Source organism: Bos indicus x Bos taurus, chromosome 20 (assembly GCF_003369695.1).
Source record: "Bos indicus x Bos taurus breed Angus x Brahman F1 hybrid chromosome 20, Bos_hybrid_MaternalHap_v2.0, whole genome shotgun sequence".
Lineage (NCBI taxonomy): Eukaryota > Metazoa > Chordata > Mammalia > Artiodactyla > Bovidae > Bos > Bos indicus x Bos taurus.
The window spans coordinates 3,093,176-3,110,060 of record NC_040095.1 but is presented as its reverse complement, the minus strand read 5'-3'; the positions used below and the strand labels follow the sequence as shown (position 1 = coordinate 3,110,060).

Sequence of the window (16,885 nt, the reverse complement as noted above, 5' to 3'; positions counted from 1 at the left end):
TCTAAACAGCCACAACTTATGGAGCATGTCCTCTGTGCTAAGAACAACTTTAAGTAAATTATCTCATGTTGTCCCCAGAGCAGCCCTATGAGTTGGTATGATCATTATCCCCATTTCCCAGATTAGGAAACTGAGGCTCAGATAGGTTACATTGCACAGAATTGGTGCAAAAAAGGATCAAGATTTGGATCCAGCTCAGCTTAGGATGCACGCTCCCCTCCTCTTCAGCCTGGCCTGCTTCTCTCTGCTTTTCCCTTCTCTCTGTCACCCACCTCTCCCCCATTCAGGAAAGCAGTTGACTCTTGCCACAAGCCAGTGGGGCAGGGACTGAGGTGGAGGATTAAACATGGAAGCACCGAAGGCCTTGAGCTCCCCATCCTACCTAAGAGAGGAGGATGGGCTCAGACTGTCCCCTCCCGCCCAGGTCCCCATTCCTGAGGCCTCACAAAACCCATGCCCCTGTCTCCAGGCAGCCTGCCCAGAAAGGGAGGGTCTCCCCGGTCCCAGGAGAGGCAGCCCCCAGACTTCCGGCCACATTCCACCACCGCCTGCCTCCTGCTCTAGGAGCAGCGTCGGGCCGGCCGTGCTGAGGGCTTTCAGAGCTTCTCCAAATTCTGGATTCAACCCCAAGCCCTGCACTCCCCTCCAGGAGTGGTCCCTGGTAGAGTCAGCACCCTCTCCAAGCTGAAAGGCAGCTCCCAAACTCTTCCTCGAGAGCAAGCCAGGCCTCCTGCCCAGGATCTGATGCCAGTCATAGAGCTCTGTGGATTATTGTTGTCCTTGAGAGCGAAGCAAATGCTGGCACCCACCTAGTGGGCACGTGCCCAGGGCCAGGGCCTGAGCTAAGCACTTTGCAGGTCCCGCTTCCTCACTGCTCACAGGACCTGAGCAGGTTAGCGTGATCACCATCCCCATGATGCAGGGAGACACAGAGAGGCCGAGGGATCTGCCCAAGGTGGATCAACACGGACGTGCCAAGACCAGGTCCTGTCTCTGCTTCAGAGACCATCAGGTTCCCCAGGTGGCCAGCCCTGGACAGGAAGCGGAAGGGAAAGGCCGGGCCACCCCTGAAGCTCAGCGTGGCTCACTCAGACCCAGGCCCCACCCACCCTGCAGCTCTGGGCTCCTCCCTCTCTGCCGTCACACTCACCACATCCATCCCAGTCAGGACAGAGTGACCCTCCAAAGGGTACTTCCCCACCCCCAGCCTGTCCATTAAGCTCCCGGGGTTGTCAATGTATTGATTGGCAGGGCTGAGCATCACCACGGGAGGGGGTGCTGCCACCCAAGGCGCTGACTGGGGGCGCCTCCTCCCCATACATCAGCCTCTCTGTACAGATCGTCAATATGGGTGCCACAGCCAGTCAACCCTGGAGCCAGCTTGTGGGATGGGGCAGGACTCCTACGGACCCACGCTCTCTTCTTTCCTCCCTTTCTCATTCCTTCCAGTCCCTTTTCCTGGAAGCCCTTGGGTGGGGAGAATGGTCCTGCATGTCAAAGAGGTAATAAATAAGCCCTTTATTCCGGCATTCAAGGCCCATCATGGCCTTTTCCATCAGCCCCATTCCTGAACTTGATGTACCAGCCACTCTAACCAGAGTGGAGTCCCCTGAGCACAGCAGGCTGTTCCCTGCCCCTTGCAGAAATGCTCCATGTTCCTGCAAAGGCTGTTCTGTGCGTACACGGACGCACACACACACACACACACACACACACACACACACACACACATACACAGGCAGGCTCAGACTCTTCACCCAGCTTGTTCTTTTTTCAAGATTCAAATGGAATTCCTTCCCTGGCCAGATTATCCCTTTACCCTGAGTCTAGTTTCAAGGCCCTTCATCAGAACACCCTCTGCACAGATTTCGCTCAAGTCCCTGAGTGTTGGGACAGGTCCTAAATACCCTGTGGCCCCCAGCTGGTACAGGGTTGAGGGGTTCAATCCAGGTGCCCGGCCCTCAGGGAAGCTGCTCCCCACAGCCCTCTACTCGCTGACCTGACTTAGTGCCACATGGTCGGTCTGTGCCAGGCCTCCTCTGCCTTCAGGAACCAGGGGCTGGCAGACAGGCAGGACTCGGGGCACACCAGAGTCAAACGCGTCACCGCAGCTCGCAGTCACTGAGCGCTGGCAACGAGCCGGGTGCTGCAGCAAGAGTTTCCCCCAGGGGACCACAATGCACCCGACAGCAACCCCAGGGGGGCTCCCACCCTGATGCTCATATTAAAGCTGAGCCACAAAGAAGCCAAGAATTCCCTCAATCATGCAGCTTCCAAGTGGCCAAGGTGGGGTATGACCCAGGTAGGTTGAGTCCAGAGCCTGAGCTCCTATTCATCCCTGTGAGCCCCCGCAGAGAATGCACTGGTCATAGAGCAGGGACAAAGCGCGAAGGGGTTCTGGGGCAGAGGTGGGACGGCGAGAGTGGTAAAAAGCCACTCTGCCCAAGGCACCTGCCGTCTCTTCACAGAGAACATTCAGGAAAAATGCCGAAGCCTTAGATATCTTCTTCATCCTGCTCAAAACCCAGTCCAGGGTCAGCCATGATTGCTAATGAGAAGCACCATAATTGAATGCCCACTGCATACCAGGTTCATGATATGGCTTCAATGACTATTCCCAAGGAGTGGTATTACTATTCCTATTTCTCAACTGATGAGGAGATAAGAGCCTCCAGTGAGAGATGCAATGAGGATACAATTCAGACCTAAACAAGAGGGGGCCTGATATCACCGATGCAAGGAGCAGGTCCTTCTGGCTTTCTCCAGCACTGTGCAGCATGTCAGCACACACAGAGCATATAATCCATGGAACAATTACAATGACTCAGTTATTTACTGAGTGTAGCTGCTCTGTGTGCACTGTCCTAGTTAGTCCTCCTCACCATGACCCTTAGGAAGCAGGTACCTTCCATGGCTCCATTACACAGATGGGGAAAACTGAGTGCCAAGGGTGGAAGGCTAAGAAATTCGCCAAAGAGCTGCTCAGCAGCACAGATAGGATTCAAACCAAGACTTCTCCTATGTCAAGGCCCACATATTCAAGCTTCACAGAAGCTGCCTAGCTCAATTCACTGACACCCAGGTGGATAAACTGAGGCACAGTGAGGGAGGTCCGCCAGTGAGCCAGGGACGGAGCCAGGACTGCAATCCAAGCATCCTCAGCACGTTTCTGCTCTGTGGCCCATGGGGGGCTTTTCTCTGGTCCCATCCTCAGCAAAGCAGTATTTTAAATGGACTTGAGGCCTTATGCCATTTGGATGTCAGAGCAAACAAGAGCCAGTCACCTCCCAGCCACAATCAGCAAGTCTGCCTAAAGCCTGAGTGCCCGCTTACCCTTCGATGTTCCCGAACAAATCCCAGTGCTCAGACCCAAGGAGGCTCTCCTCAGCCTCAATGGCAGGGCCTGTGGCATTACCCTCCTCTAAGTGCTTGGCCATGGGTTCCTGTGAGTGAGGGGCAAGCGCAACCCAGCACAAGATAGGGAGCACACAGATGTCCATCAGACAACTCCTGCCCTCAGAAAGAAAACAATCAACCCCTTCCTTCTCCCCAGTCACCAGGAGCTAGAGTGACGTGGGCAAGTGGAGCTTACGCCACTCACAGGGTGGTGGAGGGAGTCCTCCAGAGCAAAGTTGTGAAATGCAGGTAAGATTTCAGAGCCCTGGGCTCTGCACTACCCCCTGCTCCACATCCTTAGGGAGGAGGGACTGTTTTACTGGTTGTTTCCTTCCCATTTTATCCACGCAAAAGCTGAGACCCGGAGAGGTTAAGTAACTTGCCCAAGAGCACACAGCAAAGACAAGGCAGAGCGACTCTCTGAACCTGGCAGACTCGGAGCCTCTAAAGTGCTGTTTCATAAGCCTGGGTCCTAGAGTGGCCAAGCTAGAGGTGAATCCCACTCTGCCTCACTCTCCTGCCATGCAACCGAGGGCAGGTTACTTCATGCCCCTGAGCCTCACTCCCTTCATCTGAGAATTCCTAATCTCAAGCTGCCTGTGAGGCACAGCCTAGGTGCTGTGAGAAACCGTCCTTCACATAACGAGTCCGTAGCTCCCAGTCAGGTGTCAGCCTGACGTGCCTGCACCCTGCTTTCCCACACCAAGAACATCTCTGATCAGGGCCAGCTGAGGGCAGAAAGTCTCCTCCCTGTCCCCTCCCACCTCCTTCTGGGGCCCTACTGTGCCCTCACAGTCTCCAGGGCAGGGAAGAGGCAATGCTGTGGCCCTGACATGCTACCCAGAGCTTGCTGGACCCTGGTGGTGCCAACCACAGGAAATTTTAAAAATCCACCTCCTTGCCTCAGAGCAGGTGACACTCCTGGGCTGCAGGAAGGCTGGCAGGGTGCCCCTCTCCCCTTCCATGTGGGGAAAGGGCTGAACCCACCAGCCCTGTGCCCCCTACAAAACTCCCACCTCTAGCTTGGAAACCCTTTCAGACCAGAACATTCCAGGACAAACAGGGCCTGAAGACACCAGATCAGATGCCCTCAACCACAGACAGCCCCCAGGCCCCCACCAGCTCTGATCCCAACTACAGGGATCCTATCATGGAGATCCAACCCATCACCAGATCTCTCATTAAGGACCCCTAGCATGTCTTTGGAGACTCAGTGTCCCCATCAGCATTCTTTCAGTATTTCTCGAAAAGTCTGCCTGGTATGCTGGAAAGAATATGAGATCCTGATTTCAGAGAGTTGAAGCTTAGCCGTGGCCTTGAACAAACTGCTTCCCCACTCTGGGCCTCAGTTTCTCCATCTGGGAGATGGGAATATCATTCTCACCTACTTCGGTCTCCCTTGTCACATGGTAGCAAGAATGAAACAAACTTCCTGATGCAAGAGCCACTTGGAAATTCTTATAAGCAAAACTTGCTCAACAAAGGCAGGTCATTTCTCCCCCGCCTTGGTTTCCCCCTCTGTCAGCCAGGAGGCCACTCCCTGACTCTCAGCACTTCACATCCTAGAAAGGAGGGCGCTGAAGGAGCTCCTGTGAATCTGGTACACTCCCTCTCTAGACCAGGGGCTCCATGAGGCCAGGAAGCGACTGGTCTTGCTCCAGGGCCAGCAAGAACCAGGCTTGCGGCCAACATGTGAGGAAGGGACACCTGACTGGTCAGACGAACGGATGCATGAGGCTGCTTCTTGAGAAATTGAAAGTGCAACCCAACAGGACTGCTTTCCATTCTTTCGAGGTTCCAGAGAACTCTGTCTCTGGCTTCGCCATCCTAGTGAACTGGAAGAAAGCTTCTAAACCGCACTGAGGGGGCCAGGTGTAGGGGTGGTCAGGCCAAGGCCTGGAAGGACACTTCCAGACTTGAACGAGCGTGGTGAGGGAGGAAGCAGCGCTGTGGGAGGCGGGACCGGGGGCTCCGGCCTCACGGCCTGTCTGGGGAAGGCCAGGACCTAGCGGAGCCCAGCGGCAGGAACAATGTCAGGCAGGTGCCAGCCGAGCTGCGTGAAAGGCCCAGCCCGGTGTCATTGTCAGCGCTCAGCCAAGTGCAGAAAAGCAATTTACTGGTCACGCCGCTTGCTCCCCTTGGAAATTTTTAAAATTCTTCCGATTTGAGCTATCCATGGTGTCCCAAGTCGTGTGGAGAAAGGATTTTATTAAATTCCCAGCTTCTAGCTCCTGGGGGTTGCCAGTGGGGGAGGGTGGGGCTCACCACGTCGCAGGGTGGGGGCAGTGTCTGGCATTGACTGTGCTCACGGAAATGTGGCTGGGGGCAGGGGGCCCGCTGGGGGCTTGGTGGCTAATAGATGGGAAGAGGCAGGAGCCCAGAAACTCCATTGCTAATAAAGGACCAGTTCTCCAAAACACTAGGGCTGGGAGGGAAGGGCGTTAAGTATATAGAGTTTCCGACAGAGCCACATGCCCTCCTGGGTGATGAGAATTTGCAAAACCTCTTCCACACCTTATCATAGGCCATCTCATCCTCAGGGCCCCCCACGATAAAACTAAGTCTCACAAAGGTCCATGTATAGGGGAAGATGGAGCTGGGGTTCAGGCCCATCCACAGGGTGGCAGATTCCTGAGCCTTCCCACCATGCGGGGAGCCTCACTGGGTCCTGCTCACCAAGGGTACACTCACAACCACCCTCCAAATGCCCACTGTCCAAGAAACAGCTGCTCTCTTGGTGGTGGCCAACACTGCAGCGGGGAGCAGCCTCCAGACTCCTGCAGGCTCCTGTGGGGGACCCACCCTCAGCTTCACCTCTAAGACCACTCCATCTTGGCCCTAGAGCATACAGGAGGATTTGCACCTGCCAACCTTGTCTGTAACTCCCTAGGGTAGTGTTGCTTTATCTTTCATGGGTGCTTTCCAAAATCCATGGGGAGCTGAGAACACTCTCTCAGACACTGCATATTTGGGCACCATTTTGAACACCGTTTCAAACCCCTTCCCCATAATCCCATCCTTAGACATCCCAAGGGTACATGGACCACGAGTTAAAAACATTAGTCAGACCTAAGGCAGTTTAGAAAGGGAAAGACTGCAAAGGGGAGAGGTAGGGCAGTGAGGGGAGGGGAGAGGAGGAAGGCTCCCTCACCTGCTTGAAGACTTAACCCAGACGGGCCACCCCAGCTTCTTCCCCACAAAGGCTGGCTCTAGCTCTAGCCAGGACGTGAAGGCGGGATGCAGAGTACAGCTTCCCTCCCTTACATTCTCCCAGCAAACACAAAGACCACAGAGCATCCCCTCCTGGACCCCGCTTCAAGGACCAAGAGGCAGCAGACAAGAGGCTTGGGCAACAAGGTCTGAAACCATCTCTCTCTACTTCACGCCCATTTCATTGTCCCCGCCCCCAGGCTCAGGACACTGGGGAAGGGCTCTCACCCAGGTCGGACAAGCAGTTCCCTGCAGTGACCCTGGGGCTTGCCCTCTGCCTGGGGACTCAGCTGCAAACCAGGCAGGCCATGCCAGGCGCTGGCCTCTCTCTCTGACACCAGCTATTCCCCACCCCGCCCCCGCCACCACATAGGGTCACATCTGCTTGGCAAACAGCCAGTCTTAAGTTACTGACTCCAGTTGTATTGATTCAAAGAGTCACCGGGGACCCCAGCCTGGCCAACAGAAGGAAAGAACCCATCAGTCTGTCCATCCATGCTTCCTGCCTGCAGTCCCAACTAGCTGCCCGCAGCTCAAAGTCCATCTTGATGGTAACAACTCTCTCCTGGGGGGGAGGGGAGACAAGCAGACCCTTCACCACAGCCACTACAGCTACAGCCACCACCCTCTGCAAGAGACCGCTGGCCCAACGGCACAAAACACCCACACCTGGAAGAACCACCGTTTTCCCTGCTCGGGGCTTCCCCAGGGCACCTCAAGAATCCAGAAAACCATGGCCTAAGCATACTCTCTAGCCCTAGGAGGACACCTGCCTTCAGGCCAGAGGGGACAGGGGCAGACAGTCTCTTCTGGCCCCAGGCCAGCTCCTTCGAGGGCCCCTCCCTCAGAGCTCAGGTGGGTGGGGGGCTAGGGCAGCTGGCACTTCCTAGTCCCTTTTCCTCTGCGCACCCCCCACCCCAAGCTAAAGCAGCCTGGTCTGGTTCTAATCGGCTGAAGTCGGCTCCTTCAGTCCCTCTTCTCTTTCCCTCCCGCCACCGCCCCCCCACCCCAACCCTCTTCCTTCATTTCCACGGCTTTGGAAGCACCAGCGTTCCAACTGTCTGCGTGCCAAGACCTTCCCGAGTCTGAAAGCTGCTGAAGTAACAGATCAGATTTTAGCAAGTGCTTTCCAGGCTGAGCGCCAAGCCCTCTTCTGATTCAGGAGAGTGAGCGAGCGGGGAGCGAGGCGAGGAAGCAGCCGAGGGCTGCACCACCTTGGGCGAGGGTGTGCGAAGCGCGGCCCGTTCCGGAGCCGCCTAGCAGGCAAGGGTCCCTCGGCTCAGGTGCCCCGCTCTGCGCCCTCTCCCCCGTCTCCCCTCCTAGCTCCACATCTCTCTCTCTCTCAATGCTGCAAACGCCTCTGAAACCACAGAGTAATTTACAACTGAAGCTTTCTCCCTGGACTCGGAATCTACTCGGTTGAAAGGAGCCTTTTTGTTTGGAAGAGCGAGCGGAGATGGTGAAGGGACGGTTGGCAGAGAAAATCCCTCCGTCCTAACTCCTCACCGGGGCCGAGGGGCTCGGAGCCCGGCACACTGTGGCGACTAAGCCCTCCGGCTACGAGGGTCTCCTCCCAGCCGAAGCGGACTGGGTCCGCGCCAGCCTGAGTCCAGCAACAGAACCCCTTGCCCTTGGCCGGTTCCCCGCCCGCGCTGGGCGCACGCGGAGCCGCCCTTCGGGGCCCTGGGAACAGGTGCACCGTTCCACGCCCAGGAGGGGTGGGGCCCAGGGAGGGGGCGCGGCCCGGGGGAAGGGGACCGACGCGTACCGAGAGGCAGGGGCAGGTGGGTGCAGAGGGAAGGTCAGAGTCAGGAGCCCACGTACCTGTACCTGGAAGCACAGCAGCAGGAAGTGTAAACACCTGCGGGGGAGAGAGAGGGAGAGGAGGTCATTGGGACTGGAGGGAGGGAAACGCGCGCACAGACAGACAGATACGCAGCCGCAAAGTCAAAAGAACGGCGGGGCGGGCAGAGCCACAGGCACACGGACAGACGTCCGGTCAGGGTGGGCAGCCCCGAGTGCGGGCGCTTACAGGCAAGTGCAGGCGGAGGGCGCTGAATACATCGCTGGGCGGGGGGGGAGGCGGCGGCTCCTAGCCCAGCCTGCACATGTCCCCTTCGCGCGGCCGGGACCGGGCGCCTCCGCCGCCGCCGCCGCCGCCGCCGCCGCTGCTGCTGCTCCCTCCTCGCCGGCTGCTGCTGCTGCAGACTCTGCTGCTCCGGGGCGCTCCGCGGCGCGCCCTGCGGCATCAGCGCCCCGCGCGGCTCCTCCCGAGCGCTGCGCCCTCCGGGCTGGCGCGGGGGCTGCGAGGCGGCCGCCGCTGGGCAGGAGGCACCCGCCGGTGCGAGGAACCTGGCTCTCTGCCGGCCGGCCGGCCGTCCGGGCGTCCGCGGGAGGCTGGCTGCCCGACTCACTCCGGGGGCAGCATGCGCGGAGGGTCTGGAAGCTGGGGCGCACTCTCCAGGCGGGGCGTGGGGCTGCGCGGGGCCAGGGGTCAGCGCTCCGGGGCCGGGGCGCGCGGCGGCAGCACGAACGCGTCACGGCCGCTCCGTCTGGGCGCCTGCCGGCTCATGTCTCCTCCTCCGCGTCTCTCCGGCCGTGCGCATCGCCGCCTCCCACCACTGGCGGCGGCCGGGGCGTTTTCTACGCGCGGGCGGCGAGGGGGCGGGGGGCCGGGGGCGGGCCCGGGCCCGAGCCGGCACAATGAGGATGCGGGGCCCAGGGGCTCCCCCCTCGGGGCGCGGCCGGACGGGCGCTCAGCTCGCCTGGGTGCGCCGCGCCCACATCAAAGGCGGCCCTGCCGGCTTGCGGGCCTGCCGCGGCCTCTCCACTGCCGCCTCCTCTTCTCCTGGCGCTCCGGCTTGGAGGGAGGCGCTCAGACTCTCGGCGACGGCACCAGCAGCTCCGAAGGGGCAGAGCCCGCGAGGCTGGAGCTGATGAGCGCTGGGAGCCGTCGAAATTCCGCGTCTGGGCGCAATGACCCGCGCCACGGCGCAAAGGCTGCCAGAACTGCCAGGGCTGCGGTCCCCCAGAACTCAGTTAGGTGCAGAATGTCCTTCCTCACCCACATTCGTCCTCGCACTCAAACCCACCAGCGCCTGAGTGGGGAGCAGGGAGAGGGCGGGTCAGGCCCAACCCTCGGGGCGGCTCCACGTAAGGGGGGGTCTCTTTTACCCACCCTGTGAGTCCACAGAGGATCGTGGCGTGTCCCAGATCCCTCTGGGAAGGCTGGCCATCCTGAGTGAACTCCCTTCTAATCTCCGTCCCTGCCGTTGAAAGGGAGGGGGCATTGAGGGTTTCTCTTACGCCCCCCAGCCACCCCCTTCCAGGGCTCCGGGGTTGGTTCGGAGCTGGGCTCTCTGATGGGCGAGCCACCTTTGGAAACGCACGGCTGCCACCTAGCGTCCCCAAGGCTTCACTGCAGCCCAGCCCGGGCAGGCTATACAGGCCCGGAAGGAGCCAGCAGGACTCTGGTCAGCGACCACTCCAGGCCCTCTTCTGGCCTCTAGGCTGAGATTTGCTATTCTTTGCATACTAAGCAGTTTGACTCTCTTAACCAGGTCCCTTCTGAGAGCATCTCTTCTTAGCCCCTCTGCTTCCTCAGAGGCATCACTCATGTCCTTCCCAACCTCAGAACGTAGATGTTCTTATCACACACAAGTGCCTCGCACGGTCTGAAGCTCCAGACAGCCAGGCTCTACTAAGTCATAGTAGGAAAGCAACTGAATAAGCCCCAAAATCCAGACTATTTGGTTAAAAATTTCCTTGTGTCATTGATTATGTGCCATGGTTGTGCCATGGTTGATGGTTTTCTATGTTCACTGTGGTTTTCACTTACAGTGAAACTGAGGTGTGCTAATCACTCAGTAATGTCCTACTCTTTGCAACCCCATGGACTGTAGCCTGCCAAGCTCCTCTGTCCAAGGGATTCTCCAGGCAATAACACTGGAGGGGGTTGCCACAGGCACTGTCCAACAGTAATACTTCCTATATAAATATCAACAGTTGTTCTGGCTATCAGGCCTCCCTGCCTCCCTGCAAGCTGCTTTAAGTTCCCTTTCAAAGCTGAGGCTTTTTTAAGATACTCTGTTTTTTTTTATATGGGTTTCTTTTTGGCTCAGCTGGGTCTTTGCTGCTGCGGCGGCTTTCTCTTGTAGCAGCACACAGGGGCTACTCTCTAGTTGAGGTGTGCAGGCTCCTCACAGCAGTGTCTTCTCTTGTTGCAGAGCTCAGGGTCTAGGCACACAGGCTCAGCAGCTGCAGCTCCCCAGCTCTAGAGCACAGGCTCAGTCGTTGTGGCACAAGGGCTTTATTGCTCCAAAACATCTGGGATCTTCCCAGATCAGGGATCAAACCCGTGTCTCCTACACTGGCAGGCGGATTCTTCACCACTCAGCCACCACTGAAGCCCAAAGCTGAGGCTATCTTAAACAGCCTCTGCTTCAGCACTGAACACAAGTGCAGAAAACCCTTTCAAAGCCAGATGATGAGTGATGCAGAAAGTTCTTGTTTGAAGCACTGGGCTGAATTTACTTAAGACATTCTCATTGCTAGAGCTGGTAAATCCCAAGATAGCATGCGATGACCAACCACAAAAGAGATGGACAGAAATGGGTCCTGTGACATCACCATGTGCTTGATCTTACTTTATTAAGACCTCTGAGAGACCAGTTAAGAGGTAGTTTTGGCCTACTGCCTGCTGAAGTGGGGTGTTTGAAGCATCTCCTGGCTAAGAATCGACACTTCGATACTATTTTCTATTACTTTTGAATGAAATGAGTACATCATCACTCATATTCTAAAATGCTTGCAGTTTTTTTTTAAGGCTCACATAGTGTTTGTTGATTTCACAAAGTTGTCACCCAAATAGGATTGGGCTTCCCTTGTGGCTCAGTCAGTAAAGAATCTGCCTGCAGTGCAGATCTGGGTTCGATCCCTGGGTTGGGACGATCCCCTGGAGGAAATGGAAACCCACCCCAGTATGTCCTTACCTGGAAAATCTCATGGACAGAGGAGCCTGGTGGGCTGCAGTCCATGGGGTCGGAAAGAGCCAGGCACGACTGAGCAACTAACACTTACAAATAGGACTGACTTGAAGAGACGTTCTGAGTAAGAGCATAAACTCAAGAGTTAGAGGTCCTGGCTTTGAGTATTGCCTCCAACACTTATAAATTCCTACAAGCTTCCTCATCTACAAGCCACATCTTCCACATCTAAGAACAGCAACAAGTGTTGGGTTGCTGTGAGTTACCAAATGAGATCACTTGGTCTGGCTCACAATGAAGGTTTCAAAGGTTTTAGTTATTATTTAATAATCCTGATCAGGTTTTTCAGGTTACTATCTCATTATTTTTTGTTCACGAAGCAGGAAAGCAGGATCATTCTCAATTTATTGAAAAGAATTTTCCTACTCCAGTTCATATTTTTACATTCTTCCCTTTCCCCATCATTCACACCTTCAAACCTACTGATTTACCATACAAATGAATCTTAAATGAGCTTTTTCTATTCAAATTGGACATGTTCATGTAGCAATATGGGTCACTAGTTAGGAAGTCACTTCTCTCCAATTTATTCAATCACTATTTATTGCATCAGGCCCTGGGAGAAGGCAGACAAAGCCTTTGCTTTAAAAAGGACTTCACTTCTACCAAGACAAGCAATAAGCAAATAAGCCAAGAGATAAATTCAAGCTTAACAGCACTTTGAAGGAAAACAATGGGATAGAGAGCACCAATTAGCAATACTTCGGCTAAGACCCAAAGGTGGGAAAGCCAGCCATGCAAAGTATTCCAGGGAAACTTCAAGTGGGAAAAGGATGGGTGCAAGTTAGCCAAGAGTTCCAAGAGGGTGAAAAGGGGGTAGGTACCTATCAGAAGCCTGAGAAGTGGAGTATTTCCTGCCCGATCAGTAAACCAGGATGTCACAGTGATGAGCGATTTTGGCCCTCCAATGTGAATTTGAGCCCCTTAAGCAACCACGAAGAACACTTACGATCCAGCAGCCATCAGGCTGTAGCCAACTCCCTACAGTGAGCTTGAAAAAGGCAGGTTACTGGCCCCAGATAGCCCAGATGTGTATGTAAGGCATGATTTCAATGAGCCCAGACTCTTGCATTTCCCCATATATAGAAAAGCGCTAAATTCCTTGAGGTATCTGGTTTTAATTCACAGAAACACTTTTGACTTTCAGACTACCTGCTTTGTTGCAAACTTCTGTATAACCTGACTCCTGCACCCACCTCCTCCGAACAGTTCTGTCACTTGAGACGCTGTCTCCCAGGCTTGAAGTCCTAAAAATTCCCAACGAATGTAACATCTCTCAACTTTTAGGCAGTGGCTTTAAGTCGACAAGCCTTCAAAAGGCCTTTTAAGGCACTATTTATGTACAACTTTTAAATGCTTGGAGTTCAACAGATGTTTATACATCTGTAAACACCTTTCTTGAGCAATCTCCCCACACCCATCCCTAGTCTCAAGTTACCATTCATCTGCCGGCACTAGATTCCAGTTTCACATAAATGCATCCATACACAGTACCTGCTCTTCTGTGTCTGGCTGTCTGGCTTCTTTTGCTCAGCATGCCTGAGATTCATCCTCACTCCTGTCTTTTTTGGCTGCACCGTGCAGCTGTGGTACCCCAGTTCCCTGACCAGTCATCAAACCCGGGCCCTCTGCATTGCAAAGTAGAGTCTTAGCCTCTGAACTACCTGCAAGTCCCATCTGGTCGCTGTTATTAGTACTGTTCCTTTTTATTGCCAGCTAGGACTCGGTGGCTTCCCTGGTGGCTCAGATGGTAAAGAATCTGCCTGCAATGCGGGGGACCAGGGTTCAATCCCTGGGTCAGTAAGATCCCCTGGAGAAGAAAAGGGCATCCCACTCCAGTTTCTTACCTGGAGAACTCCATGGACAGAGAAGCCTGGCAGGCTCCAGTCCATAAAGTTGCAGAGTTGGACACAACTAACATTTTCAGTACTCAATGTGGATATGCCCATTTGTTTGTCAATTTAACAAAGGCTTGGTAAGTAAGGGCCAAAGTCCAGTCTGTTCTTAACAAGCTTAATGCAGCACGGATACATCGTAATGACAGTGGCCTTAAGGAGGCCAATGAAAGTGCTGTTACTAGTCCAGCTAGTTACGGTAGCTGAGACCAGGTGGCCATGTGCTGGTTTGATGTTGGGGAGTTGGACACACACACACGTACATTCAAATTCCCAGCTCTAGGCTAGCAAGTTTGCAACTTTCTGAGCAGATCTCATCGGCAAAACTTCACTGGTTGTCTCAAGGGTAGTTGAGAATGTATGTAGGCTGCTCGCCCAATGGAAAGGAACCCCTGGAGGGCAGTTAAGTGTTCTGCCTGCTGTTTAATCGTAAGCACTTAGATGCTTTGGGACGGAGAATTCATTTTCCACCTTTCCAAACCTAAGAATCAAAAAATTCAGGGAGTCTATAGAATATATTTTGGAGACAAAGATGAGAGAACTTTCAGCCTAAGAAAATAGGACAAATACAGCCTCAAGTCTTCAAGAGGATCAAGTAGCTCAGTGAGAAAAGTAGACCCTTAGCACAGATGCAGCTGTAAAATTTTCTCTAGATCAGCTCTTGGAACTTTCACAGCATTAAAATGGGATGTCTACTGCCAAGTTCATGAGTCAGGGAGCAACTGGTTCTTTTGTTAAGATCTGGCTATAAGGTAGCCTTAGACTTTCTGCAGTAACTTTAACCCTGTATCTCCACAGCCCAGACCACTAACCTTTAATTTTGTGACTCTTAACCTTTTCTTAGATAATTTCAAACAAAAACAGCCCTATCCTGACAATGTATACACAACCCCCTCCCCATTAACGAAATAGCTTTTTTAAGTTTTACACAGGACTATAAACCTCATTTTATTATCATATGTATGATCCAGTAATTTGGACAGGTCTTGAATAGCCTCCCTTATTAACCTATTTTGTCCTCTAGTTCAGGTTTGAAGGTTAACTGTAGAGTTCTCACCCATGACCTAAAGATATAAAAATGAAAAGGTATCAAAAAGAGAAGCTTCCTGCAGACAAGTGTTATCTTTGCCCTCCTAATACTCAAAAATGTTCTTTTTGCAAAGGGTCTGATCTGATCATCCAGGTTAGGTCTGCTATACAATATCAGCTCAGTATTAATGAACCATCAACTCCCACCCAGGCTGTGATCTCTAAATACCACTTTTAAGATAAGGAACCAAAGCTCTGTGGAAGAGATAAAGGTCTGAGATAAAGAAAAAGTATTTAAACCTGAATTCAGTAGACATCATTAAAGTCTATAAACACTGGAGAGGGTGAGGAGAGAATTGGGCATTACTCAGCCATTTAAAAAAAAGAATGAAATAATGCCATTTGCACCAACATGGACCCAACTACAGATTACCATACTAAGTCAGAAAGAGAAAGACAAATGCCATGTAGCACTTCTATGTGGAATCTAAAATACAGCACAAATGGTCCTATCTGTGAAACAGAAGCAGAACAGCTGTGGTTGCTTGGAAGGCAGGTAGGGGAGGGATGGACTAGGAATTTGGTGTTAGAAAATGCAAAATACACATAGAATGTATAAACAAGGTCCTATATTTACTATATTCCTGGGATTAATCATAATGGAAACATGTTTTAAAAGAATTGTCTATATGTGTATAAACGCAATCATTCTGCTGTACAGCAGAGTAACAACATTCTAAATCAACTATACGTCAACAAAACATTTTTTTAAAGTTTTTCAAAATACTCAAGTTACAAAAAATTTGAATTCAGAACACTTGTTACTTTCAGGTACACTAAGACATCAACCATCATTCTCCAAATTGATAAATGAAAACATTAAATGTTTTTCAAAATTAGGTAGAGGCAGTACAATAGAGATTTAAAAGTAAAAAAATTAAGTTGTTTTCTATAGTTGGCTGCATGTACTCAGCTGTGTCTGACTCTGCGACCCCATGGACAAAGGAGCCCACCAAACTCTTGTCCATAGGATTTCCCTCAACTATACTTATTTTTAGCATTTATACCAATAATGATTTATGACCAATTTCACTGAGTAGTTTATACAGAACAAAGGGAAGTCAGTGTCTTTAAAAGAGACTTCCTAAGCCTGGGAGGAGCAGTAATTTAACTTCCAGATTACTATTATGTTTAATTGGCTGATATCTAATAGCACTATCAGACTTCTGAGGCACAGGGAATCTTTAATTCCTGTCCTTTCAAAAAAAAGCAGCCTTCTAGATCTGATTAGCTGTATTTAATAAGCTAAGAACAGAACAATAAGGCCAACTGCTTTCCCTCAGAATAAGCTAAGAACAGAACAATTAGTAAGGCCAATCGCTTTCCCTCAGAATGGCGGGAAGTTCTTTAGGTTCCCTGCCACAGAAGTGCCCATCAGGTAAACCAAATGTTTAACTTCTACACAACATAACTCAATAAAAATTTCAGACATTACTATCAGCAAGCACACTTCTACTTCTGAACATGTTAACTAATAATACCAGTAATTACCTAACACTCCTATAAACAGTAATAAAAAAACACTACACCAGCAATTTTTCAACATAGGATGGCTAAGTGATTTGGGATTTTACTATCAATGTAAAGCAGACCATCTTTTAAATCTGAAGTACCTAAACATCTTTTAAAATGGATCTGACTTCAATAGAGAACACTGAACACTTACCATCTCATGCCTCCATTAAAATAAAGACAGAGAGGAGCTACAAGGGCAGACACGGCTTATTCGGATATAATTGAATAACTGATGAAGAAAATCACAACGTAAATGACTAGAAGAGAAATCTAACACTTGGAAACAGATTAGACAAGACAGTACTACCCCAGTATTTTTTCCCACCCTCCAAAATTAATCTACTCTGGAAAACTACCAAAAGCTAGTATCTTCAGACCTCCACCAAAATAATCTGGAACTAGAACCCAGTCATCAAGTACCACCCTTCTAATCAATATAAAATATAAAATTAATAGGCTGGGAGTGAGCGGGGTAATGAGTAAACAGTGCATGGATAAGAAAGGTCTTTTTCAGACTCTAGATACTACATCGCAAGAACCAAGGAAGAACATTTGGAAATTAAAAAAAGAAAACACAAATTTGAAGACAGAAAATAAAGTCTCTCTCCAAGTTTAAACAAAAAGGAATGAGGATAAACAAAGAATCATACGGAAGGCCTAAGAATGGATGGGAGTTTAGTAGGAGGCTTAAACCTCCCAAGAAAACACCTGAGTCTCGAGACTAGACCCACAGTC

General features: G+C 52.0%; 1 protein-coding gene across 1 annotated transcript in view; it reads right to left on the bottom strand.

Moving 5' to 3' along the window:
- FGF18 (fibroblast growth factor 18) overlaps positions 1-8,783 on the bottom strand; it is a 36,062-nt gene extending 27,279 nt beyond the window's left edge. The window contains exons 1-2 of the mRNA XM_027520284.1: positions 8,639-8,783; positions 8,431-8,467 (exon numbers count right to left, since the gene is read on the bottom strand). Coding sequence (XP_027376085.1) covers positions 8,431-8,467; positions 8,639-8,670 — 69 coding nt within the window. The 5' untranslated portion in view covers positions 8,671-8,783. The remainder of the gene's footprint in view (positions 1-8,430; positions 8,468-8,638) is intronic.
- Positions 8,784-16,885: the final 8,102 nt, after the last annotated feature.